Raw genomic sequence first — 27,976 nt, 5'->3', positions numbered from 1 at the left:
CGGCGAATCGGAGGAAGCGATGGTGACACCGGGCTACCGGAACATGGAGGTAGGCATCCTGTATATCGATGGAAGACATGAAGTCTCCCCGCTCCAGGGAAGCCACCGCGGAACGGAGGGACTCCATCCGAAACCGTCGAAGGAGGAGAAAACGGTTGAGCTTTTTGAGGTCCAAAATGGGCCGCACCGAACCTCCCTTCTTGGGAACTACAAAGAGATTCGAATAGAACCCTTGGAACCTTTCCTCTAGAGGAACGGGGGTAATCACCCCTCTGTCCAGTAAGGCTTGAACGGCCGCGGAGAACGCAGCCGCGCTTTTCGGGTCCCGCGGCGGGCGGGAGCGAAAGAACCGATCTGGAGGGAAGGACGCGAATTCGATTTTGTATCCGGAGGACACAATTTCGAGAGCCCAGGCGTCGGAGACGTGAGCCATCCAGACGTCCCTGAAAAGGAGGAGCCGGCCCCCCACCCGGGTGGGTGGGGGCGCGCCTTCAGGCAGAGGACTGCTTTGCTGCGGGTGTGCGGGCAGCCTGCGGCCTGCGCCAGGAGGGCTGCGCCCGAAAAAACGGCTTCCTACGCTTATCCTGGGGAGGGGCCGAAGCGGCAGCTGCGGGGGGAGCCCCAGAGTTCCTGCGGGAGGACCGAAAACGAGACGCACCGGGGCGTCCGCGGGGGGCGCCCCTGGCTTGGGGTTGAGGAAGATGGGTGCTTTTGCCACCCGTGGCCTCCGAAATAAGCTCGTCTAGGCGGACCCCGAAAAGGCGGGAACCCGCAAACGGTAGCCCCGCCAAGGAACGTTTGGAGGCAGCGTCCGCTTTCCAAACCTTCAGCCAGAGCTCCCTCCTGACGGAAACCGCCAGGGCGGAGGAGCGTGCAATAAGGGCTCCCGCATCAAGGGAGGCCTCACAAACAAAATTCCCGGCCCGAATAATAAGCTGGGCCAAGGAACGTAGGTCCTGGATGGGGACGTCCGAGTCCAACTCCTGTTCCAGCTGCGCACCCCAAGCGGAGATTGCTTTACCTGCCCAAGCAGAGGCAAAAACCGGTCTGAGGGCAGAACCGGAGGCAGCAAAAATGCCCTTGGAAAGGGTCTCCATGCGACGGTCCTCCGCTGACTGAAGAGAGGACCCGTCGGGAACAGGGATGGCCGTGTTCTTTGACAAACGGGCCACAGGGGGGTCCACCTTGGGTGGGGACGACCAGGTGGCCACGACATCGGCCGGAAAAGGATAGCAAATGTCCAGCTTCTTGGGGTTGACAAAACGGGCGTCCGGGCGAGCCCAAGCCTTAGACACCACGGAGGAGAAATCAGAGTGGATTGGAAAAACTTTTGAGGCCTGCCTGGGTCTGATAAAGGAGACGCTAGCTGCGTCAGAGCTAGGGGGGTCATCTTGCACCTTAAAGGTGTCACGAATATCAGAGATGAGCTGACCCATCGCTGAGGCTAGCTTGGACGGCAGGGCCGAGTCCATTTCCAAATCTGAAACCGCCAATTCACCTTCAGAGAGCGAATCCTTTGGAGAGGAGAGGCTCGTCTGAGTGCGCACGCGTGGCGGGGAGAGGGAGGCATCCGAGGAGGAGGCTCGCTCTACTCTAAAACGCTTCTGAGAGTGCCTAGCTCGGGAAGGGTCACTAAGAGAGGGTGAACCCGCCGCAGCGGCAGAAGCGATGGACCCGGAGGGCGCGACAGTAAGAATGGCGTCCTGCGGGGTAGGCGGCCTGTCTATTAGGCGGCCCACGACCTGAGTGAGGCTTTCCACGGCCTGGGACAGGGATCTAGCCCAGTCAGGCGGGTCAGAGGAAGCAGGGAGCGACACAGCGGGCGACTGAGGCTGCGGTGGAGCTCGGCATGCAGGACAGTGCGGATCAGACTGCCCCCGGGGAAAGGCTTCCCTACAAGCGGTACAGGCATGGTACCAAGGCTTGGCAGCTGCAGAAGGGTCTGACATGGTGGAAGAAAAGTTGCACTTAAAGTGGGAGACCCCAGGTGAAAAAAAAACGGGGATCACACCCAAGTAACAGTACTGGTGGCACGGATGGGGTTAACAGTCCTACCAGACCCAGATGATGCAAGCGGCAGACAGCAAGGGCAGCAGACTGAAGGGAGGCTGTGGAGGAGAGGCGGCAGGCACAGAGGTGAATAGCTTCAGGATCGGACGGCAGAGAGAGAGAGAGAGAGAGAGAGCTCCACGCAGCACCTGAGATGTGGAGCCCGACGAACCAGGAAGTAGCGGAGCGCATGTAGAAAGCTCCGCCCCCCCCCCCTTGCCGCGCTGAAGGAGAAGCAGAGCCGCACGCGCGCACGGCAAAATGATTTAACCCCCTGGGTAGATGAAGTGCCGGCCATGAAAAGGTGCCGTTCAAGTAAGCGGCCCTCGCCTGAATCTCCTCATACAGCCGTCCCCCTGACTGCCCTGCCGTTGAAGATGGTAGCCACCCCCCTAAGAACCAGCTTGTCCTGGGTCTGCAACACCAGAACGAAGTCCCCCCCCAAATGATGGCCGGTAAAGTTGCCGGCCCCGATATGCCCATGGGGGAGGGGAGGGAAAGGGGGGGGGGGTAGATGGCACGGAGAGATGTAGCAGCGGTGGGAGGGAGGGAAGGGGAGGCTGGAGCAGCCACTCTCACCATACGCTGTCTTCGCCCTCAATCCATCCAGCAGGGTCGCCCCTTCAGCCACTGGCACCGCAGTGGCAGGAAGCCGGGGGAGGGACTTGGCGTGCGGGCGACCCTTGAGCTGGCGGGACGCAGGGGAGCGAGGCTGCCCTGGTCCACCTTGTCTTCTGTGGGGGAGGCGGCAGTGCGGTATTACCGGCACTGGCGCGACTCAACCCCGGGAGAAAACAGAGGGGTCTAGTGCGCCTCTGTTGTCCCTGTAAGTAGAAAAAAACCGAATTAAAAACAACAAATAACGCAAAAATAAAAAATTATAGGAAAACAACCCTGCCTAAGCAGGGAGTGTCTTGCCTCCTTGGACACTAAGCAAAAACTGGTAGTCTCTCTCTCCAGGCTGAAGGGTATAGCTGATGGAGGAGGGGCTTACAGCTTTCACTTAGTGTCACGCCTCCTAGGGAGCAGAGCTATACCCATGGTTTCCTGTGTCCCCCAAGGAATATGGGCGAGAAAATACTTTTCATCCTGCAGTCCGATGCTGCATAAGGTCAGAAAACGATCTTTTATCCTCTGTCCGCGTCAATTTGCATGTCAGCTTGAAGTCAAGGGTGCAGCGGCCTCCTTGCATCAAGTCATGGTAACCATGCCTCCTCCTGCCTTTGAGTGACAGCCCGCAATTCGGCTTCGCTCTCCCAAGTCTCGCGCATATGCGGTGCCCTCGGTTTTACTGAGCGATCCCATCTCAGGGCATGTAAATTAGCGCGGACGCAGTATAAAAGATAGTTTTCTGACCTTATGCAGGATGAAAAGTATGATTAGTATCACACTGCGGGCTACCCTGAGGTACTGCTGGCGGGTTTACATGCATTTAGGAGGTGACAGGTTCCCTTTAAGGTCAGCCACACACTGTTGCTAACTCACAATTCAACTGATGATTCTCTCATCAGACTCACCGATAACCATGCACGCTCCAATCTACTGACAGTAACCGTTAATTTCAACATGGAAAGGGCTTTGAAATCAGGGGGGAAAAAATTACCAGATACATTGAAATCCAAAAAAGACCATCAAGCTGCCCCTATACACACACACACGCTCTTCGAACGATCAAGCCTATCGCGATCATGATCTAGCTATGTTCCTTATTGTATGTTCATTGGGTTCATGTCTGCAGCAGTTTAAAGGGGTTCTGCAGTTTGTTATAACTGATAATCTATCCTCTTGATAGATCATCAGCATTTGATCGGCGGGGGTCTGACACCCGGGACCCCTGCCGATCAGCTGTTTGAGAAGGCAGCGGCGCTCCTGCAGTGCCACGGCCTTCTCACTGTTTACTGCTGGCCCAGGTCAGCTGGCAAACAAAATGTATGCGCTGTACGAATAAAATAAAGGTGACAAAAATGCCTAGTGAATGTCAAATTGGCTGCCCCTAAACATCACTGGATCCCCCCAAAAAATATATAAGAAATCTAAACTGTAATGCGACCATGCAGTGTGAAACATGAGGAAACAATACAAGGTAAGAAAGCTTAGAACTCAAGAACAGGCAAGGTCCATTCATCATTTACCAGATGAAATCCTGGAGTCCTGTGCCCCCCATCCTCTGGCAGACCGAGGGGCTGTGCTGTTCCAGGGGGAGTTGGTGACTTTGGGGTTGTTGGTGAGCCCTGGAGGGGGGCGAGGCAGCCCAGGGCTATTCCTGGACATCTGATTCTTCCACATCTTGTTTGAATGATGTGAGGGGTTGTGTCCAATGGGGTCTGGTGACCAGGTGGATTTATAGTCTCCAAACTTTGCTGAGAGTGCTATTAAAACAAAATACACGTTTTTTGTAACGCAGCATATACCACATTGTGCCAGGTTCCATTATCATCCCCTATCCACAGGATAGTATAAAACTTGCTGAGACCCCCACTGAAACAGAGAACGGGGGTCCCGCTACAGGTGTGAATGGAGTAGCAGTCTACGCACTGAGCGCTGCTGCTCCATTCTCTCTCTATGGGACTGCTGAAGATTGCTCCGATAGTAAAAGAGTTCATCAATATCAGATTGGTGGAGGTCCAACTCTAGGCGCACCCTTTCCCCAGGGTCAGCTGTTTGAGCCCCACCAATATGACATCGATGGCCCGTCCAGGACAGTTCATCCGTATTATAATCCCAGAAAACCCTTTTAAGTGAACATAAATATTTCAGATTATAGCTAGAACTATATGACTTTATAAATTATATAGAGTCAATACCTGAAGTGCTGTGGATATTCTCTGAGGCACTGTAGGGCCAGGCACCAGGTGAAGGCAGCGAGGTGTTGAGGGAAGAAGTGGACCCTAAAAGATGAAATACCAGAAAAATACTTCTTATTTGCTGCGTTGCCTATGTTAATTTGCCCAAAAAGTACATGAATAACAAGAACATTGAGATTGCACTGCCCTCCTGTGGTGAAACCTAGAACACATACAATAATTTACCGTGGATACTGAGGCAATGATTTATCAAACAGGTTTGGTCTTTATTTTGGAGTAAATTGCAACTTTTTTGTCATTTTACCTAGAAGACAAATTTATTAGCATGCTACGATGCAGATGCAAGGCCCAGTGCGGCCCTTACAGCTGCGTCACGTGATTGTGCCCAAGATTAAAGAGGCTGGTCACGTTCTGGTTATTGTTGACCAATGTGTTTGAGATGATTATATGGCATTTAGGGAGAGTTCACATCACAGTTTCATTTTATGTTCTTCTGTAAAAAATGAACAAACAGATCCTGTGTATCAGTAATGCCTATTTGCCATCCGTTTGAGCCATTTCTGTCTGTGATCCATTTATTCATAGTAAACATGTTCTGCCATTTGAGTGGAGCAAACTCACGTGTGCCCTCCTGCTCCATTTGCCATTTTAGGCCTGCCCGAGATAGCTGAGCACTTGTACACAGCTATCTCTACAGATCTGAATGAAATGGCAGACATGCACGTGTACCTGCCGCTACATTCCAATGGACAGGCCCCTGTCGCAAGGACAGTGACTTATCAGTGAGGGCCCCAGCTGCTGGATCCCCACTGATAAGACACTTATCCCCTATTCACTGAAGCTGTTCTTATCAGACAGCCTCTTTAAGGTGATAATACTGATTAACAACTTACCTGTTGGGGTGTCCTGCAGTAGCTGGTGGTCAGTATCTACGATGGGAGATGGGGCTGGACCCCCTAGCACACTGCCAGGGGTAGCATAAGGGTCGGATTCTGGGTCAATATTCTGAATTCCTTTCCATGGCACGCCTGGTTGAAACTCTGCAAAATGCATGAAAACAACAATTTCAATTATGTTTACGATGAACACTGCATGTTTGTTGAGAGGAAAACGTGCACATTTTGAGTTTATGACAATGAAATCACTAAAGAATTCGTAAAACTGCATATGAATAAAATATGACAGCTAGCAGCCATCACACTACTCGTTCACATTTCCTTTTTTGTGTGCTAACCGTATATTTCACGGGCAGCACATGCACCCATTGATTTTAATGTGTTTGTTCACACATCAGCGGTGCACACTTTGGTCTGTAATGCCCTTTGAGATGACATCCATGCTCTGTCAGGGTTTCATGGACCAATAATAGGAGCAGCTCTGGAAATTAGTGCTGAGCTGAGCAGTGTCCGTGGAATATGGAGGCGAAAAACAGACACATTGACCAAACACAGATTTATCATGGACATCTTTACGGATGAAACAAGGATACATTTTCCAGACATCAAATGGACATGGAGATGTGAACGGGGCCTTATGTTGGGCTAGCACACTGCAGCTGCCAAATCCCTGCCCACCCATGGCAGCCAATAACTGAAGCATTTTTGTGGGTAAAACAAGGGTCTTACCTTAAAAATCACGCAGCCATCAGATATAAAGAGTGGGTGGCAGTTGCAGCGTTTAAAGGTATTATGTAAGAATTTGATATTGATGGCGCATCTTCAGGATAAGTCATCAATATCAGACCGGTGGGAGTATTGGTGAGCACTGCTCTTCCAACAGTTCATGGGTGGGAGTCCTGGAAGTCGACCCCTCTCCGATGAGATATTGATGACCTATTCGGAGGATAAGCCATCAATATCAAATTCCCAGATAACCCCTTTAAATCTAGTCTAAGGCTGAGCTTAATCTTCAGGTTTTCTAATGCAGGAGTGAATAAAAAAAATAAAAATAAAATAGTAGTAACTGTCCTTAATACTTTCTCTCCTTTTATGATCCACTTCTGATTTTGAATTCAACAAACACATCAAGGAACCAAGGAAAGTAAAGGCCACTGAGTAATGGCCTGGGTTGGCCACGGCTCATGTGAGCTGAACTCACTGCATCATAGGTGATCAATGATGCTGTGAGTTCCAGCCCCACCGTTGATTTACTGTCCCATACTCACAACTAGGGGTGCTGCCATACTTCATGGCAGTGCTGCATTTTGGAGGTGGCAAAAAAAAATAAAAAATGCATTGAGGTTTTTGCATCAAAATACCAGGGTTTATGGTGCATTTTCTTCCAGCAAAGGGTGAAAACATAGCAAACAAATTACACCAACGTAACTATTTTGTCATTGATGTAATTCTATTTTGCTGTAATTTTTTCCTTTGCTGGAAGAAAATGCACCATAAATGCAGGTATATTGCCTAAAAAAAAACCACATACATTTTTTTGTGTTTTTATTGCTGCACCAAAAACACAGCACAGCCTCGACGTCAGCAACCTGAAGATTAAAAATGAATATGTACAATCATTACTAAAACTTGAAAGACTCACCTGGGGGCCAGCTGGTATTAATTGACTTGCTTCCCATTTTGTTCGAAGGAGGTGATTTGGCAGGTAACCAGCTGTCACCCGTTGGCCCTCCATGCAATCCTACAGAATCTCCAGGCATCATGTCATACTGGTTGTAGGGAGAACCACCACGATTCTTCCCTGGGGGTGCAATGGAGCCTGAGAGTAGAAAGAGTGGAGATAATAAAAATACTTTAGAGCACTTTAATTTTCTTCACTATTCAAACCACCAAATGTACACTAATTGCCGGTCCTGGCATCTGCTCTGGCAGTGCTTAGCTTTCCTTCCAATCATTTACAGATAAATATGTGCAATAGATTTCTGTTGGAGGAAACCAATTTTAAAGAAAGACGTTGCCACATGTGATCATCTAGAGGTCTCCTTTCTACACATTTTTACTAATCTTTAATTTTTTCCTATCATGTCATCTGGCACCACATGGTAATTTAGCTTCATGAGGAATAATAATAATAATAATAATAATAATAAAATACTTACCATTTTTAGGTAGACTGACATCTTGGGACACTGAAGGTAACCCATCCATCATGGATGTCCACTGCTTAAAGCGGGATTCTACTCCAGCCTCTTTTCCGTAATCAACTCCACTTGAGCTAAAGCCTAGAAATGGCAGGAAATTATATTTTAAGGCTATATATAAGTTGCAATAAATCAGTTTTGAACTAGTCATATTTTTAAATGACTCCATCATCCAAAACCAAGTCCATCTACCTCTCTCTCTATATTCATCTCTCTATCTATCCAGTTTACCTGTCAAAAATCCACATTTCTTTGAAGGCCATCACTAACCTGATCCGTATCCAGGCATGTGCCCTTTGGACTGCATGTCTGAGAGCCCTACAGGATCAAGATGAGACTTGGGTCCAGCTGGGTGAGAAGGAGAGTGCTTCATACCTGGCTGCCTCTGCTGCTGTTGCTGCTGCTGCTGGAGGGCGCTTACCATTCGAGCCAATTGCTGGAAAAAGCATCAATAAGCAATTCAATAATATGGTTACAAAAAGCTAAACTAATGTGTAAGGCTAGAGACAACTGAAAAGGAGCAAATACAGGTTTTTAAGCATTTACGAAAAAAAATAAAAAATTCTTGGATAACTTCATCATTTCACCACCTACTTATAATGTTGTGCAAGAAATATTATATTACAGCTGGGCATTTAAAGGGGTTATTCATGAATAATGTAAAAAATGAAAATCAGACATCATATATCTTGTGTACACTGTGCACCTTTTTCTAACAAATCTAGAACCAGCCCTGTAACTCACATGGATCCAGAGATTGAAGCTATTTTCACACTAGCGGCAGGACGGATCCGACAGGCTGTTCACCCTGTCGGATCCGTCCTTCCGCTATTTCGCCGTGCCGCCGCTCCGTCCCCATTGACTATAATAGGGACGGGGGCGGAGCTCCGGTGCAGCACAGCAGTACGCGGTTTGAGGCCGCCGGACTAAAAAGTCGGACATGCAGTACTTTTAGTCGGGCGGCCTTTCGCCGTGCACTGCCGTGCTGCGCCGGAGCTCCGCCCCCGTCCCCATTATAGTCAATGGGGACGGAGCGGCGGTCCGGCGAAATAGCGGAAGGACGCATCCGACAGGGTGAATAGCCTGTCTGATCCGTCCTGCCGCTAGTGTGACAGTAGCCTTACCCATTCATTGCTGCAAGAAAAGTTAGAAAAAAATAGCAAACGGCAGTTGGGGCTATACCGCTCGATTTCAGTGAATAACTGCAAGAAATTACAGAAGTATTCAGATCCAGGTGCTGGTTTGAAAACTAGATTATTATTATTATGTAAAATTAGGGGTTCCATCTGTCACCAGATTGGCACCCTCAAAGGGTTACCATGGGAGTTGGGGGGCCTAACACATCTGACATATCTGAAAGCTTAATAATAGCGGGGGGAAAAAAAAAGTTAAGGATGGCGTTAAAGGTCCTGTGAATGAGCCCTTATTCTGACATAATGCTGTCAGTATGTTGATTCAGTAGATACAGGTCATGCAGAGACACACAGCATTATACGTCAGTACAATGCTGTGTGCTCCTGAGAAATGAGCAGTGTCCATAAAAGGTATCACGCTCGCACACGGAATGTGGTTTCCGCACAGGACACGCTCGTCTGAAACTAGACTAAAGCACCTTGTTCTAAACCCCATTTTTAAATAAAATGACAGGCAATAAAATTTCCTTCCTTTCAGTTGTATTATTTTATTTGGGGGAGGGATGTAGTAGAAGAATGAGGAAAAAAGCAATTATGTTGTAGTTTGCATTATTTTTTATTTTTTTTACAATATGCAGATTAACGTGTCATCTTTACTAAATGGGTCATTCAAATTGTAGCAGTACCATATATGTGACTCTTTATTTATTCTTTTTTTAACACAAAATAAAACCATTTCTGGGAAAAAGAAATTGTTATATTTGTTTTACTGCGAACCTTTTTCGCGTTTTAGTACATTGAATTTATTATTTTTAAGCAAGCAGTGACCACACTTATTTCCAGACTACAGATAATTAGAATTCACCCACGTAGATGGAGGATACGTAGAAACGAGTCTATATAGAAGGGTACATTCGGGGGCATAGCTTGCCGCACTAGTGAGAGGACGCAAGAAATACTCCTCCTCCAACAAAAACCTCAATCTATCGCCATCTGGGGCTTCAAAACCCCGTTCTCCATTTGAAAACTCCGGCGCAGCAGCCGGGGACAGGTCTGGCCGCATTCCGCCAACTTTGGAGGCGGCCCGACACATACCTAGGTTGCGGCCTACCACCTTGCCGAAGCCCCGACCTCAAGTGCCGGCGATACACCGTAGGCTGGTCAGAAACCGGATGCACTTGTCCCTTAGGCGCGCCCACCGAGAACCGGACCAGTCCGGACTCTGAGGATCCACCAGGGAAAGAATTGAAGCGGAAGGTTCGGAGGCAGATCGCGGAAGAAGGCCTGGACGGCGACACATGCTCTTATAGCCGCTGACGCAGAAGCAGGTCCGCTTAAATCGGGGCAGGGGGAATCCAAACTTATGGTGCAATCACAGCCTGCGCACATATACCATATCTACCCCCACCACCATAATCCAACTCGGAAGACAGAGTGCTGGAGAGAGCACCATACCTCACACCTGTAGCGTTGGGGACGACGCACAGAGCCCAACGCTACTGAGCATTAGAAGGACGCCCTGAAGAGCCTCCTCTGTAACCTCCACATATATTCAGAAATGGGGGAGAGACACTCAGCAAGGTCACAAGGCTGAGAAGGGTACATTCATAAAGATTGAGCCTATATTTAAAATGCACACCCTCTAATGGATCAGAAGTGAATTCCAGGTACAAGTTAGATGGTTACCTGCTGTTCTTGCTGCTGCCTGACGGCCTGCGAGATCTTCCTCTGGTTCTGCAGCAGCTGTTGCTGCTGCTGTTGTTGCTGCAAGAGGAGCTGACAGGCCTGAAGAAAGAAATACAGCCAAGTCAAAAATACATACACCAAACAGTAATGCCGCATTTAGCAGATGGCACAGATAAAGTCAGACCTGGGTTCCTGATAAATAAAATGGTGGTGCATGCTATAAGCAGGGGTTTGGGGTGTTGCCCTATAGCACCCAGCACATGGCTCTGCCATTTGGCCTCAAGTTGGTCGCACATATTAGATCAAACCTCCCCTCTGGTTTGCTATGGGTCTGCATGTAAGTGATTTATGTTGGTACTATTGCTTTTCTCTACTCACCAGCTGAAACTGCTGGATTTGGGGGAGCTGGCTCAGCATGGCAATCTGCTGAGGAGAGAGTTGGGGCCCCATGTTGAACAGTCCAGGGTTCATGTTGCTGTTAGGGAACTGCTTAAGCATTGAGGCTGAGACCTAAGATAATAGAAAGAAAAATTAAGTAAAACAAATCTAAAAGGTTTTTAAATTGCTACCATTTATAAAAAAAAATAAACAAACGAAAAAAAAAAAACACTGAATAGGTTATGATCTCACCTGGGGAGAAAGGAACTGGGGAGGCACTTGTGCCCGGAGGTTGGGAGATGAATTAAGCGATGGCACAGGGTTGTGCATGCCTCGCGATTGTGCACCGCTGTTCCCGAACAGACCGTGATTGCCACCCTAAGTGCAGGAAAGCAAGAGAAGAATTTTTTCATTTTAGATTTGGCGCTTGTACTTTAGTACAAATTATTTGCTGTACATTAAAGGGGTTGTCTGGTTTCCAATACTGATGGCCTGTCTTCAAGTTAACAGTGTATATCAGTCGGCAGTACGGTGGTAGCGTGGTGGTGCACGTGTCCTAGGGTTGGCGTCCCATATAAGTAGCAATAGTGAAGGACTGGCACTAACTGTTTGTTTCTTTTGAAATGCTCGTTTATGAGCGAGTGCTGATCCTTCACTATTGCTACTGTCTTCAGGATAGGTCATCAACATCAGATTGGTGGTGGTCCGATTCCTGGCACCCCCACCGATCAGCTGTTGGAAGAGAAAGCAGTGCTCCCGTATGTGCTGCGGTCTCTTCTCTGTTTACCTGCTTGTCGACTACATTACAGTGGTGAGCAGGAGTAATTACAACTCCTGGGTGTAACTACAACTGTCCCTTCTCATTCAAGTGAATGCAACGGAGGAGATGTAGTTGCAATATCGATAGCGAGCGCTGCTGTCTCTTTGAACAGCTGATCGGCGGGGGTGCCAGACCCCCGTCGATTTGATTTTTATGACATATAGGTCATCAATATTGGAAACCAGACAACCCCTTTAATGTTTTGATCAGGTATCCCCCACTGCACTCCCACATTCCAGAAAAAGGAAAGGAAGAGAACGCACAAAAAACAGAGAAGCTGAAGCGATAATTAGTGAAATCCACAAATATCCTCCAACTGGGGAAACTCAAAAAGGACAGCTAAAGAAGTCACTGAAGTAAACCTATGCTGACATGAAGCTCTTGGATAGTTACAAGTACCATTTTTGTTTTAATTTTTTTTTTTTTTTCCGAGTACTAAATGTACTGGGTTTTGTTAGCCATATAAAGTCACAGACCCCTTAAACGTTCTATACAAAGCCTTAATATTTTCATGGAACCATTCTCATATTGATCGTATTTACTTATAACAGGTCCAGAAGTTTTTTTGATGGCAAGAAACACAAAAGAAAGGAAACAAGTGGTATCACCATGTTGCCCAGTCATACTGCGCAGTGCTGAAGAATCATGAACACGGCAGTTGCAGTTTTTGCGGTCCGCAAAAACCGGATACCGGCCATATGCCTACCGCATTTTGCGGAACTGAACGTCCGGCCCATAAAAGAACAGTCCTATTCTTGGCCGCATTACTCACAAGGATAGGAAATTTTTTAGGGTGCCATGGAACGGGTATACGGATGGGGACAGCACACAGTGTCTGTATCTTTTGCCGCCCCACTGAAGTGAATGGGTTCACATCCGACCCGTAACAAATGCAGATCGGATGCGGACAAAATGCACAGGAACACTAGACAAAGATCCTACTATGGGTTTATACTTAGAGTAAATAAAGTAGTATATTTTTGTTTAAATCCACAAAAACAATAGAAATTGTGTGTCAGATGGGGGAGACAATCTCTGGGCAGCGCTGAGGAATAGGTTGGCGCTGCATATATATATATATATATAAAATGGGAAAAACCTCTGCAAACAAAAGCCATTCACCCCGCACTGGGTGGTTTCCCAAAACCTCTGACTGTAAAATACAGGCCATGCTATAGGTTAAAGGGTTTCGGTCACCAGATTTAACCCTATTAAGCTAGTTGACATTAACGATGTGCTAATGTCAGCTAAACCTAACAAGTCTATTCCTACTTTTACCTATGCCACAGTTACTCCAGAAATATAACTCGCATCTGTCTGCCAGCCCTGAGCTCTGGTGAAATCGGTGCAGGCGCGGTGAGGGAAAGACGCTCGCAGGCTGCCAGCTTCCTCACCGCGCCTGTGCCGAATACTGAACGGTGCGATATTTCCCCAGAGCACAGGGCTGGCAGACGGATGTGAGCGCTGCCTGGCCCTGTCTATCAGGACTTGGAGGGAGGCGACAAAGGTGGGAGAACGGAGCCTCTAGGAGCAGGAACAACGCCCCCCCCTGCTCAGAGAGGCTAATTAGCATTTTACAAAAGTTAGATAGGGTCTTAGATAAAAGTAGGAATAGGCTAGTTAGGTTCAGCTGACATTAGCACATCCCTAATGTCAGCTAGCTTAATAGGGTTAAATCTGGTGACAGAAACCCTTTAAAATATCTAGTGACAAAGCTATTGGAGGGTTAAACTTAAAAAGTAATTACTGCGATCAATGATTCAGAGCTTTATCATTTATACAGAATGGGTCCAAACAATATGGTTTTTAATATTCCACTGCACAGATAGGCTGCCTTAATAGGAGATCCAAAGCACACAACTCTTACTTGTCTAGCAGCGAAGGTTTGGGGGTTGAGGCCCGAACCAATAGCCCCCAGGCCCACGGATGGGAGCGAGGAGCCGGAGGGAGATAGCTTGTAGCTGGGGGAGGGAGAAAAGGGAGAGCACGGAGCCTCGTCCCCAAGGCACCCGTCTTGATTGGAGAAAGGCAAAGTCAGCTAAAGCCAGTCAAGGGGTGTTGGTTAGTGATGCAGCAGAAGGCGAGAGGGAAAAGGAGAGACAGACAGAGAAATTCTATTGAGTGCAAATGAAAGATGTGTCAGTGTTCTACCAATCACATTGGAAAATCTGTTCTTAAGTAGACAGCATGCAAAAAACACCCACATAAAAGATCACCTAGGAAGGCACCATCCATCAATATCTATACAAAACGTGGCGTTCATGAACCTGACAGGACATATATTCCACTCAGGGTTTAAAGAAATGTAACTGTTAATAATAATTGCCTGGCATTCTGCAGTGTGGTCTCCATTGGCCAGTTACAGGTGGCTATAGACTGTCAGCTGTCAATCATGAGTCTGCTTGAATGTGGCATATATACCGCAAAGTGGGGAATGGCACCAAGACTCTTGTATGGAGGGATGCAATGCCGGCTCAAGTCCAACGGCCCTGCAGAGTCTGACAAAAGGCTCTGAAGGTGACCGAACCGGTGTGCAGGGCCAAAGATAGGAGAAGCCAGCGAGGAGAGGGAAATTTTTTATTTTTTTGGGAGGCTGGATTTAAAAGGATTTTCCAAAATTTTAATACTGAATACTGATGACCTTTGGATAGGTCATCAGTATTTGTTCGGCAGGGGTCTGCCATTTCTGTGTGCTGTGGTCTTCTCTGTGCTCACCAAGCACAGCCGCTGTGCTTGGTATCGCACTTAGTCCCATTCACTTCAATGGGGCTGTGCTGCACCTAGGCCACGTGACGGAGATGACACGAGATCTCCATCTTCGGAATAGCTGATTGGCAGGGGGTCTCGTGTGTCAAAACCCCACCAATCAGATACTGTTGGCCTATCCAGAGGATAGGACATCAGTATTAAAGTCTAAGAAAACCTCTTTAAGGGATTCAGAGGGTAATTTATTAAACTGAAATACGCCCACAATCTGCGACTTCTCCCCGCTCACGCCAGGTCTAAAAAAAAAAAAGTGGGCGTGTGCAGGGAAGGGCTGGCAGGCCCGTCTCTACCATTTTCTATGCTTGTTTTAGGCATAGAAAACTGTATAAATGTAAGGCAGCTCAGAAGATGGCTTACATTTAGAAGTGGCGGAGGATCCACCGAAGTTATGCAGAGGCTCGCGCCTCTTCACAACTTTGGCGGAGCCACCGCCAGGTATAGGGGTTAATAAGACCGGCATCAAACACTGGCATTAATAAATGTGTCCCCTATTGTTTAATTATAAGTGTGTGGGGGCAGGTGGAGCCTATAAAAGCTTAGTGTGAGGACCAGCCTATTCTAGTTACATCTGTGGTCAAGTCCCAAATCAGAAGTCACTAATTGGAAATTAGGGAAGACCATAACAGACCTACATAAAAAAAAAATCCAGTTCCGCTTACTATGTTTATCACAATATTAGGGCATGTTCACACGGATAATGGCACGTATTCCATGCTGAAATCTACTGCCCATTGTCTCCAATGGAAAACAGTGTCGCCTTTCATACATCTGCTGTGTAGCCAGATTAGCCTTATTGACATGTCTAATCCCAAGCTGAATCTGCGCCATGACAAACTACAAATCTGCAGCAGAGCTCTGTGGTCAGCCGGGAAATCCTGCCATGGATCCTGCTGCAAATACACATTGGATTTTCATAACGTGTATTTTAAGCCTTGAGCACATACCCTAACTGTGTAAACTGTGCTTACGGAAGCCTCTTGATCATGGAGAACGGTAGGGACGCGTTTTGATGGGGAAGCCTTCTGACTTGACCACAAAGATAAATGCTCACCTTCTCAAAATAAGGCCCGCTGTCTGCGGCTCCCATCTCTTTGGAATTGGGCAGACGGAAGCCAGAGCGGTCCTTCCGCATCATATCATTGAAATCCCCGAGATTCACTCCCCGCTTGTCCGCCTCAAACTTCTTATCTGGAAGAACACCTGTGGACAAAAAAAATCCAAGGGGTACAATCTTAACTTTTGGTACTCAATCGTTGGAAAGGTGATGTTAGTTTTCATGCAGAACAGGACTAAAATGCAAACATAAAACTCACCAACGGGGTGGTCCATCTTACTAGCAGATGAGTCATCCACTTGGCTCTACATAGGAAGAAAAATGGAACAGATCAATTAGTGTGGTAGATTGAGAACGAGGGACAGGAGACCATTTAAGGACTAAGTGCCACTCTAAAACCACTCGAGACATTAACCAGACAAGGTAGCCTCAGCACAAGCATTTGAGAAAAAAAAAAAGGCAAAAAAACCCCCAAATAATAATGAAAAGAAAAGCCAGGAAAAACATACAAAAAAAATGCTCATATTCTTAGGACTTATTTACATCAGCACTCAAATTTTTGTTATTCTGTTCCGTATGACGAACGAAAAAAAGTATTTTAATCCCTATTTTGCATCAGTTAGGTTTCCAGTATACTTTGCAGAAGAGAATTCTACCTACAAGACTTTTCTTTCCGTCAAAATAATGACTATATGACGGAATTTAAATTAATTAATTTTTTTACCGTTATAGTCAATGGATGATTGACAGAAAGGGAAGGCGGCAGGCAATCCATATTTTTCTTACTAAATATAATAGAAGTCCACGCAGACATAAACAAGTCTTTAGCGCGGTCATCATCTCAGGTATAGTGGAGACTGCAAGACGTGAAGCCCTACGTGAAGGGGCTAAGTCACAAAATATATCCATAGGTCTCGCATTCTATTCTTTGAAATTCATCCTTCATGGTTTCCCATACCAAGAACCCCCTAATGAATATTCATTAAGTACCATAATGTCTAACGCAAAGGTTGGACTTGTCTAATACATTGGAGAATTGCCTTTACAGCAGCACCCTAAAACATACCCATTAGGGGGCATTCACAAGACAGTATTTATTTGGCGGAAAACATCCATGTGTGGATCCAAGTTTTGTGGATCCAAGTTTTGTGGACACAAGAAAGTATCCCACCTCCAGCCATAGTGTGATAAGATGAACGAGCAAGTGGATTTTTTTTTTTTATACTCACAAGTCACAAAAGATGCAGAAAGTTGTCCCCGTTCACGTCTCTGCATCTTTTGGCACTTCGGATTGTGTTGGCTGATGCTGCAGATGGCGTTTGTGATGTTCTTCTTCAGTTCCTCAAGGGGACGTGGATCGTTCCCCACAGATAAAAATCTCATGTGGACAGGTCTGGAAACCGTGGTGGACATAACCCATTGCTCACAGTTCATGAACCCGTGCCAGTGAGTTCTGTGAGGTGCGGCATGTTGCCCCATCTTGTTCGAAAAAGCAGGACATTATTTCTTCTGCAGCATCACTGCTGAAGATCTGCAAGCAGTATCGGCCAACACAATCCGACGTGCCCAACGGTGCATAGATGTGAACGGGGACCACTTTCAGCACCTTTTGTGACTTGAGGGTCATTAAAAAAAACAAAAAATCCACTTGCTCTTTCATCTCGTCATACCATCGCTGGAGACGGGTCATATGAATGTACCCTTCGTCTAATCACTCCAAAAAGTGAGAACAAATAGAAGAAAAACAAATTCATAGTGCCGCTTCTTCTCTCTTCTGTATTCTGGCAGAGAGGTCACGGCTATTGGGTGGTTGGCCCAATTAATATAGAGGAGTGCATATTTATCAATCATTCAGAAGCTAGGCAGATTCAATACAGGTAATGGGGCTCACCAGTAATCCCATGTTTGAGAACTGCTTGGACAATGGGTTTATCCAGGAATCATTGTTTCCCCCTTTTAGGGAACCCTGCAAGTAAGAAGGCATTCGGTTGTGAGGCTTCATTTACATAGAGAATTTCAAGCAAAACAAAGATTAACCACTAACTGGGTACTCTACCCCCACCCCCGCCTTAGATACCCCTATAATGGTATATTTTTATTGTGTGATCATATTTGTCCCAATTTCATAAAAATCACGTCATGAAGATCACTATATGCGTTAGGCTCTGTTCAGACTAGTGCCACGGTGTAGCAGGAGCCATCACCCTTAGGCCTCTTTCACACGGACGTTGCGGGAAAATGTGCGGGTGCGTTACGGGAACACCCGCGATTTTTCCGCACGAGTGCAAAACATTGTAATGCGTTTTGCACTCGCGTGAGAAAAATCGCGCGTGTTTGGTACCCAAACCCGAACTTCTTCACAGAAGTTCGGGCTTGGGATCGGTGTTCTGTAGATTGTATTATTTTCCCTTATAACATGGTTATAAAGGGAAAATAATAGCATTCTGTATACAGAATGCATAGTAAAACATCGCTGGAGGGGTTAAAAAAATAAAATAATTTTTTTTTAACTCACCTTAGTCCACTTGATCGCGTAGCCGGCATCTCCTTCTGGCTTCATCTGATCTCTGTGCAGCAACAGGACCTTTGGTGACGTCATTTCGGTCATCACATGATGACCGGAATGACGTCACCAAAGGTCCTGTTGCTGCACAGAGATCAGATGAAGACAGAAGGAGATGCCGGGCATCGTGATCAAGTGGATTAAGGTGAGTTAAATTATTTTTTATTATTTTTTAACCCCCTACAGCGATGTTTTACTATGCATTCTGTATTCAGAATGCTATTATTTTCCCTTATAACCATGTTATAAGGGAAAATAATAATGATCGGGTCTCCATCCCGATCGTCTCCTAGCAACCGTGTGTGAAAATCGCACCGCATCCGCACTTGCTTGCGGATGCTTGCAATTTTCATTCAACCCCATTTATTTCTATGGGGCCTGCATTACGTGAAAAACGCACAAAGAGGAGCATGCTGCGATTTTCACGCAACGCACAAGTGATGCGTGAAAATCACCGCTCATGTGAACAGCAAAATACGGAATGCACACTGACGTCATCCGTATTTTTGGCGGACCACAAAATACATATGGTCGTGTGCAAGAGCCCTTAGAGTATGTTCACACTGCGCTTAAACCACCTCCCATTATTTTCAATAGGAATCCACTTGCAGTTTTCCTGGCCACACCAAGAATGAACATGTTCATGCTTAGCAGGTTCCCCTGCAAAAACCACGAGAAACAGCGACATTAAAGAGGACCTGTCACCTCTCCTGACATGCCTGTTTAAATAGCTTTATGCATTCCCCATGTAACAATTCTGGAGCATCTATTCTTATGGCTCTATGTTGTGTCATTCCTTTACTATTTCTACTAGAAGATATGAATAAATTGCTAGTAGTCTGCAGTAAGGGTACAGAGGGGAGGTAACCAGTTGGGGTTGTGTTCCTGCACAGATTCACTCTATCCAATCAGTGCTGCCATTTTCAGACTGTGCAGGTACACACTCCCAACTGGTTACCTCCCCTCTATACCCTTACTGCAGACCGCTAGCAATTCATTCATATATTCTAGTAGAAGTAATAAAAGGAAAGGCACAACATAGAGCCATAACAATAGATGCTACAGAATTGTTATTACATGGAATGCATAAAGCAGGGGGTGGCCAACCCGCGGCTCTTTGCCACATCAAGTGCGGCTCTAGCGGTGGAGATGGGAAGCAGCTGCGCCGCGTAATTGAGAACATGGCACGCGCCGCTCTCAGCACGTACCATGTTCTCTTCACTAGCACAGTGGACAAGGAGGGAGTCCCTCCCTCCCTCCCTCCCTCTCCACTGTGGCGCGGCTGCCGCTAATGGGGAGATAGCAGGGAGGAGAAGGGGAGCAGCTGTGGCCACTGCATCACCAATGAATGTAATTAACACATTATTTCAAGTATAGGAGGCAGCGGGTGCCGGCGGTGGTATCACAAACCCGGCCTCAATAACAGGGTATGCGATCTGCTGAACCGCGGAAATTAACCCCTCAGGTGCCGCACCCCCAAATATTAGTATTATTGGTGGCAGTGGCCACAGGGTCCCCTCCCCCCTCTTCATTGGTGGCAGTTAATCCTGGGGCTCCGATCTGATACCATGGCAGCCAGGACGCTATTGAAGCCCTGGCTGCCATGGTAAGCTCCCTGCTGCTGTGTGCACAGAGCACAGGGCAGTAGGGAGAGTGTGAAGTCGTATTCACCCTGATAGAGCTCTATTAGGGTGAATAGGACAAGGGTTCTAGCCCCTAAGGGGGCTAATAAAAAAAAGACAAAAAAAAAAAAAGACAAAACACTAAATTGCTCCCTTTCTCAATTTTACATATAAAATTTACAAACAATAAAAAATATACATATTAGGCTCTTTTAACACCTGCGTTAGGTGCGGATCCACCTGGTATCCGCACCTATAATGCAAACGCTTGTATCCGTTCAGAACGGATCCGTTTGCATTATTCTTTTTAAAAAAAAGTCTAAGTCAAAACAGATCCGTCTTGACTTACATTGAAAGTCAATGGGGGACGGATCCGTTTTCAATTGCACCATATTGTGTCAGTGAAAACGGATCTGTCCCCATTGACTTACATTGTAAGTCAGGACGGATCAGTTTGGCTCTGCATCCAGAGCAGAATGGAGGCGGAACGGAGCCAAACTGATGCATTCTGAACGTATCCTTATCCATTCAGAATGCATTGGGGCTGAACTGATCAGTTTGTGAGATCCCTGAAACTGATCTCACAAACGGAATTAAAAACGCCAGTGTGAAAGTAGCCTTACATATCGCCATGCCCAAAAAAGTGTGAACTATAAAAAAATAAAATTGTTGCGGTGAACGCCGCAGCAACAACAACAAAAAAAAAATAATCACAACCGCGCGATGTATAGCTTGTGGCTCCTGGTAGTCATAAGTTTTTTTTCCTGGCTCTTTGTGTCTGAAAGGTTGGCCACCCCTGGCATAAAGCTATTAAAACAGGCACGTCAGGAGAGGTGACAGGTCCTCTTCCCCCTCTGGTTTTTGAGGGGGAAGCTGCCAAGCATGGACATGCTCATTCTTGGTGTGGCCAGGAAAACTGCACGTAAAAAAAATCCTCAGCCACAAGTTGATTGGACTCCTATTGAAAATAATTGGAGGCGGTTTAAGCGCAGTGTGAACATACTTTAAGAGACAGAAACAGGAGATGGGGGGGAGATTTACGAGGCAGAATGTGCCAGAACGCTGACTTCATTTTTTGTCAAAAATGATGTATATGCTTTACACCATATTTATTATGTTCTCTATACAAGTTTTGTCTGACAAGGGGCGTGGCTTAGCAAGAAAAGGTGTGGTCTAATGTGTGTCAACATGCTCTAATTCAGCTCAGATTCATAAAAGAAAATATGTTGGTACACATCTTTTATATAAATGCATGTACTGTGTATAGGAGACTACAGGGAGTGCAGAATTATTAGGAAAGTTGTATTTTTGAGGATTAATTTTATTATTGAACAACAACCATGTTCTCAATGAACCCAAAAAACTCATTAATATCAAAGCTGAATATTTTTGGAAGTAGTTTTTAGTTTGTTTTTAGTTTTAGCTATTTTAGGGGGATATCTGTGTGTGCAGGTGACTATTACTGTGCATAATTATTAGGCAACTTAACAAAAAACAAATATATACCCATTTCAATTATTTATTTTTACCAGTGAAACCAATATAACATCTCAACATTCACAAATATACATTTCTGACATTCAAAAACAAAACAAAAACAAATCAGTGACCAATATAGCCACCTTTCTTTGCAAGGACACTCAAAAGCCTGCCATCCATAGATTATGTCAGTGTTTTGATCTGTTCACCATCAACATTGCGTGCAGCAGCAACCACAGCCTCCCAGACACTGTTCAGAGAGGTGTACTGTTTTCCCTCCTTGTAAATCTCACATTTGATGATGGACCACAGGTTCTCAATGGGGTTCAGATCAGGTGAACAAGGAGGCCATGTCATTAGATTTTCTTCTTTTATACCCTTTCTTGCCAGCCACGCTGTGGAGTACTTGGACGCGTGTGATGGAGCATTGTCCTGCATGAAAATCATGTTTTTCTTGAAGGATGCAGACTTCTTCCTGTACCACTGCTTGAAGAAGGTGTCTTCCAGAAACTGGCAGTAGGACTGGGAGTTGAGCTTGACTCCATCCTCAACCCGAAAAGGCCACACAAGCTCATCTTTGATGATACCAGCCTAAACCAGTACTCCACCTCCACCTTGCTGGCGTCTGAGTCGAACTGGAGCTCTCTGCCCTTTACCAATCCAGCCACGAGCCCATCCATCTGGCCCATCAAGACTCACTCTCATTTCATCAGTCCATAAAACCTTAGAAAAATCAGTCTTGAGATATTTCTTGGCCCAGTCTTGACGTTTCAGCTTGTGTGTCTTGTTCAGTGGTGGTCGTCTTTCAGCCTTTCTTACCTTGGCCATGTCTCTGAGTATTGCACACCTTGTGCTTTTGGGCCCTCCAGTGATGTTGCAGCTCTGAAATATGGCCAAACTGGTGGCAAGTGGCATCTTGGCAGCTGCACGCTTGACTTTTCTCAGTTCATGGGCAGTTATTTTGCGCCTTGGTTTTTCCACACGCTTCTTGGGACCCTGTTGACTATTTTGAATGAAACGCTTGATTGTTCGATGATCACGCTTCAGAAGCTTTGCAATTTTAAGAGTGCTGCATCCCTCTGCAAGATATCTTACTATTTTTGACTTTTCTGAGCCTGTCAAGTCCTTCTTTTGACCCATTTTGCCAAAGGAAAGGAAGTTGCCTAATAATTATGCACACCTGATATAGGGTGTTGATGTCATTAGACCACACCCCTTCTCATTACAGAGATGCACATCACCTAATATGCTTAATTGGTAGTAGGCTTTCGAGCCTATACAGCTTGGAGTAAGACAACATGCATAAAGAGGATGATGTGGTCAAAATACTCATTTGCCTAATAATTCTGTACAGGGTGTATATGTACAATACAACGGAGAACTGATCAAAAGCACTCCAAAGGTGGTGTGCAATACCACAAAGCTGCCACGGCACCAGAGCCTCACCTTGATCTGTGGTTTCTTTCCTTGGCCCCACCCTGCCGAATTGTGGGAGGAGCCACTTCCCTGAGATCCTGCACTATTCCAGACACCACCTTCCTCCTCTTCGTCCCAACTGCTGTGACGCGTCCCAGACACCGGTCCTTCAGTTTCTCCCCAGCCATCTTGCATAGTTTTTGTACCTGCATATGAAAAAATTAATTATTATTTTTGCTTTTAATTTCAAAACATTTATTTTATTCCAAACAAAAAAAAATAATATGGAAAAACAACAGAAAAGAAAACCCAAAACTTCAGAATATCGCCCCCCATGTCTTCACAATGGCACTCACCAGTTTTCATGGCACTGGGAGCTACAGGGGCTGCATTTCCCCAACCTGGGGTTGGAGGTCCTGTCTCCTCTCCTTCTCCCCATCCAGAAACAGGTTCAGACGGTTCGCCCCAGGCTGATGTCCCATTATCAGCAGGAGGAACCTTATTTTTGCTCCAAACTATGAATACAAATGAAAATAAGAAATTTGGTAGATGACACAAGGATCGGGATTGGAGCAAGTGGACTCAAATCTAGCGATAAAACACATCATCTTGGTGGACCGGCTCAAGAAGGCAATCCAATTGACTGATACACAATACCACTTCAGGCTTAAAGGTTATGGACACAGTTGCAGAATTATAATTTTTTATTTTTATTGAATTGTATCCTTTACTTGGTAGAATTTTTTGTAATCGATTCCAATTAAAAATTTCCAACCGTTTCTTTTTTTCAGCCCGCACTGGACCCCATACATTGCAGGCTGCGCAGTCTAGTTCAGAGTGAAATCCGTCAAGAGAGCTCTCGTCACACTTACGGTCCATTCACATGTCCGTATGCGTTTTGCGGATGCGCAAAAAATGCACACCTGCTACTTTGCGGACCGCACATCGCTGGCACTCTCATAGAAAATGACTTTTCTTGTCCACAATTGTGGACGAGAATAGAAAATGTTCTATTTTTTTGTGGAACGGAAGCGCGGATCTGCAAATGCGGACAGCACATTCCGGCCCCGTTGAGAATGAATGGGTACGCACCTGTTCCGCAAAATTGCGGAACGGATGCGGACCCATTTTATGAACGTGTGAATGGACCCTTAGATGGGAGGGCATAGATAGAAGTAGGGGAATTTTGAAGAATTAAAGGGGTTGTTTGGCCTCAGAGAAGCCCCTTGGCCCCTGAACAAAAAACCTGACCCGTCTACTGTGATGCCACTGATCCTACCCCGCCGCTTCCAGTTCTCACAAGACCAGGAAAGGGACTGTGTCCTGGTCGTCACGTTCAAGCCACTGTGACCACTGAAGCTTGCGATTAGCGACTTCGATCACAGGACCTGGTCCTACGAGGACCAAGAAGTGGCAGGGGACTAAACAGCGGCGGGACCGAGTACAGGTGAGTCTTCATTTTTTATGTTAAAAGGGATTATCTGCATTTTTCTGTTTTTTTATTTCTGAATGGTCTCCACCTTAATGTGATTAAGCACTTTAACCCTGATAATGCTGAAAATATCCCTATCGGGCAGCACTGCGCTCCCTGGTGTAATTAGGTTGCAGGCACTTCCTGCGTCACATGCCGTATATTTAGCATGCGATCCCAGCCCGCTTACGACCCACGATGTACGTATATTGCGCCTGTGCAGTCATGCAGCCTGGGGCGCTGTGAGAAGGCAGTGTCCGAGGTTAAGACTGCACAGACGCAACATACGTACATCGTGAGTTGTAACAGGGCTGGGATCGCATGTGATATAGGAAGTGCCTGCAACCTAATTACACCAGGGAGCGCAGTGCTGTACACCATATAACTGTATACACTGACCCTGCACCCTGTATACACTGTGCTGTACACCATATAACTGTATACACTGACCCTGCACCCTGTATACACTGTGCTGTACACCATATAACTGTATACACTGACCCTGCACCCTGTGCTGTACACCATATAACTGTATACACTGACCCTGCACCCTGTGCTGTACACCATATAACTGTATACACTGACCCTGTACACTGTGCTGTACACCATATAACTGTATACACTGACCCTGCACCCTGTATACACTGTGCTGTACACCATATAACTGTATACACTGACCCTGCACCCTGTATACACTGTGCTGTACACCATATAACTGTATACACTGACCCTGCACCCTGTATACACTGTGCTGTACACCATATAACTGTACACACTGACCCTGCACCCTGTATACACTGTGCTGTACACCATATAACTGTATACACTGACCCTGCACCCTGTATACACTGTGCTGTACACCATATAACTGTATACACTGACCCTGCACCCTGTATACACTGTGCTGTACACCATATAACTGTATACACTGACCCTGCACCCTGTATACACTGTGCTGTACACCATATAACTGTATACACTGACCCTGCACCCTGTATACACTGTGCTGTACACCATATAACTGTACACACTGACCCTGCACCCTGTATACACTGTGCTGTACACCATATAACTGTACACACTGACCCTGCACCCTGTATACACTGTGCTGTACACCATATAACTGTATACACTGACCCTGCACCCTGTATACACTGTGCTGTACACCATATAACTGTATACACTGACCCTGCACCCTGTATACACTGTGCTGTACACCATATAACTGTATACACTGACCCTGCACCCTGTATACACTGTGCTGTACACCATATAACTGTATACACTGACCCTGCACCCTGTGCTGTACACCATATAACTGTATACACTGACCCTGCACCCTGTATACACTGTGCTGTACACCATATAACTGTATACACTGACCCTGCACCCTGTATACACTGTGCTGTACACCATATAACTGTATACACTGACCCTGCACCCTGTATACACTGTGCTGTACACCATATAACTGTATACACTGACCCTGCACCCTGTATACACTGTGCTGTACACCATATAACTGTATACACTGACCCTGCATACACTGTGCTGTACACCATATAACTGTATACACTGACGTGGCACCCTGTATACACTGTGCTGTACACCATATAACTGTACACACTGACCCTGCACCCTGTATACACTGTGCTGTACACCATATAACTGTATACACTGTGCTGTACACCATATAACTGTATACACTGACCCTGCACCCTGTATACACTGTGCTGTACACCATATAACTGTATACACTGACCCTGCACCCTGTATACACTGTGCTGTACACCATATAACTGTATACACTGACCCTGCACCCACTGTGCTGTACACCATATAACTGTATACACTGACCCTGCACCCTGTATACACTGTGCTGTACACCATATAACTGTACACACTGACCCTGCACCCTGTATACACTGTGCTCTACACCATATAACTGTACTCACTGACCCTGCACCCTGTATACACTGTGCTGTACACCATATAACTGTATACACTGACCCTGCACCCTGTATACACTGTGCTGTACACCATATAACTGTATACACTGACCCTGCACCCTGTATACACTGTGCTGTACACCATATAACTGTATACACTGACCCTGCACCCTGTATACACTGTGCTGTACACCATATAACTGTATACACTGACCCTGCACCCTGTATACACTGTGCTGTACACCATATAACTGTATACACTGACCCTGCATACACTGTGCTGTACACCATATAACTGTATACACTGACCCTGCACCCTGTATACACTGTGCTGTACACCATATAACTGTACACACTGACCCTGCACCCTGTATACACTGTGCTGTACACCATATAACTGTATACACTGTGCTGTACACCATATAACTGTATACACTGACCCTGCACCCTGTATACACTGTGCTGTACACCATATAACTGTATACACTGACCCTGCACCCTGTATACACTGTGCTGTACACCATATAACTGTATACACTGACCCTGCACCCACTGTGCTGTACACCATATAACTGTATACACTGACCCTGCACCCTGTATACACTGTGCTGTACACCATATAACTGTACACACTGACCCTGCACCCTGTATACACTGTGCTCTACACCATATAACTGTACTCACTGACCCTGCACCCTGTATACACTGTGCTGTACACCATATAACTGTATACACTGACCCTGCACCCTGTATACACTGTGCTGTACACCATATAACTGTATACACTGACCCTGCACCCTGTATACACTGTGCTGTACACCATATAACTGTATACACTGACCCTGCACCCTGTATACACTGTGCTGTACACCATATAACTGTACACACTGATTCTGCACCCTGTGCTGTACACCATATAACTGTATACACTGTGCTGTACACCATATAACTGTACACACTGACCCTGCACCCTGTATACACTGTGCTGTACACCATATAACTGTATACACTGACCCTGCACCCTGTATACACTGTGCTGTACACCATATAACTGTATACACTGACCCTGCACCCTGTATACACTGTGCTGTACACCATATAACTGTATACACTGACCCTGCACCCTGTATACACTGTGCTGTACACCATATAACTGTATACACTGACCCTGCACCCTGTATACACTGTGCTGTACACCATATAACTGTATACACTGACCCTGCACCCTGTATACACTGTGCTGTACACCATATAACTGTATACACTGACCCTGCACCCTGTATACACTGTGCTGTACACCATATAACTGTATACACTGACCCTGCACCCTGTATACACTGTGCTGTACACCATATAACTGTATACACTGACCCTGCACCCTGTGCTCTACCCCATATAACTGTACTCACTGACCCTGCACCCTGTATACACTGTGCTGTACACCATAACCCTGCACCCCGTATACACTGTGCTGTACACCATATAACTGTACACACTGACCCTGCACCCTGTATACACTGTGCTGTACACCATATAACTGTACACACTGATTCTGCACCCCGTATACACTGTGCTGTACACCATATAACTGTACACACTGACCCTGCACTGTACACCATATAACTGTACACACTGACCCTGCACCCTGTATACACTGTGCTGTACACCATATAACTGTACACACTGACC

At 46.2% G+C, this 27,976-nt stretch overlaps 1 protein-coding gene and 1 long non-coding RNA gene across 5 annotated transcripts in view; one reads left to right on the top strand and one right to left on the bottom strand.

The window, feature by feature from the left end:
- TNRC6B (trinucleotide repeat containing adaptor 6B) overlaps nt 1–27,976 on the bottom strand; it is a 111,215-nt gene that overhangs the window by 13,542 nt on the left and 69,697 nt on the right. For 2 of the 4 annotated variants that reach the window (XM_040407739.1, XM_040407740.1), the window contains exons 7-21: nt 23,224–23,382; nt 22,898–23,073; nt 17,679–17,753; nt 16,047–16,092; nt 15,785–15,933; nt 13,835–14,005; nt 11,400–11,525; nt 11,148–11,279; nt 10,770–10,868; nt 8,221–8,386; nt 7,909–8,031; nt 7,392–7,568; nt 5,747–5,893; nt 4,854–4,937; nt 4,182–4,418 (exon numbers count right to left, since the gene is read on the bottom strand). In XM_040407739.1, the coding sequence (XP_040263673.1) occupies nt 4,182–4,418; nt 4,854–4,937; nt 5,747–5,893; nt 7,392–7,568; nt 7,909–8,031; nt 8,221–8,386; nt 10,770–10,868; nt 11,148–11,279; nt 11,400–11,525; nt 13,835–14,005; nt 15,785–15,933; nt 16,047–16,092; nt 17,679–17,753; nt 22,898–23,073; nt 23,224–23,382 (2,067 nt within the window). The remainder of the gene's footprint in view (nt 1–4,181; nt 4,419–4,853; nt 4,938–5,746; nt 5,894–7,391; nt 7,569–7,908; nt 8,032–8,220; nt 8,387–10,769; nt 10,869–11,147; nt 11,280–11,399; nt 11,526–13,834; nt 14,006–15,784; nt 15,934–16,046; nt 16,093–17,678; nt 17,754–22,897; nt 23,074–23,223; nt 23,383–27,976) is intronic. The other 2 variants (XM_040407741.1, XM_040407742.1) reach the window with 2 other exon arrangements.
- Nucleotides 3,410–21,645, top strand: LOC120979172. Its single transcript, XR_005774250.1, has 3 exons — nt 3,410–3,507; nt 12,829–12,835; nt 21,634–21,645. It is a non-coding gene; the product is annotated as an uncharacterized LOC120979172 (long non-coding RNA).

The sequence above is a fragment of the Bufo bufo genome, chromosome 9, assembly GCF_905171765.1.
Source record: "Bufo bufo chromosome 9, aBufBuf1.1, whole genome shotgun sequence".
Lineage (NCBI taxonomy): Eukaryota > Metazoa > Chordata > Amphibia > Anura > Bufonidae > Bufo > Bufo bufo.
Note: the sequence above shows the minus strand (reverse complement) of the source record. Positions and strands in the feature narration are given on the sequence as shown.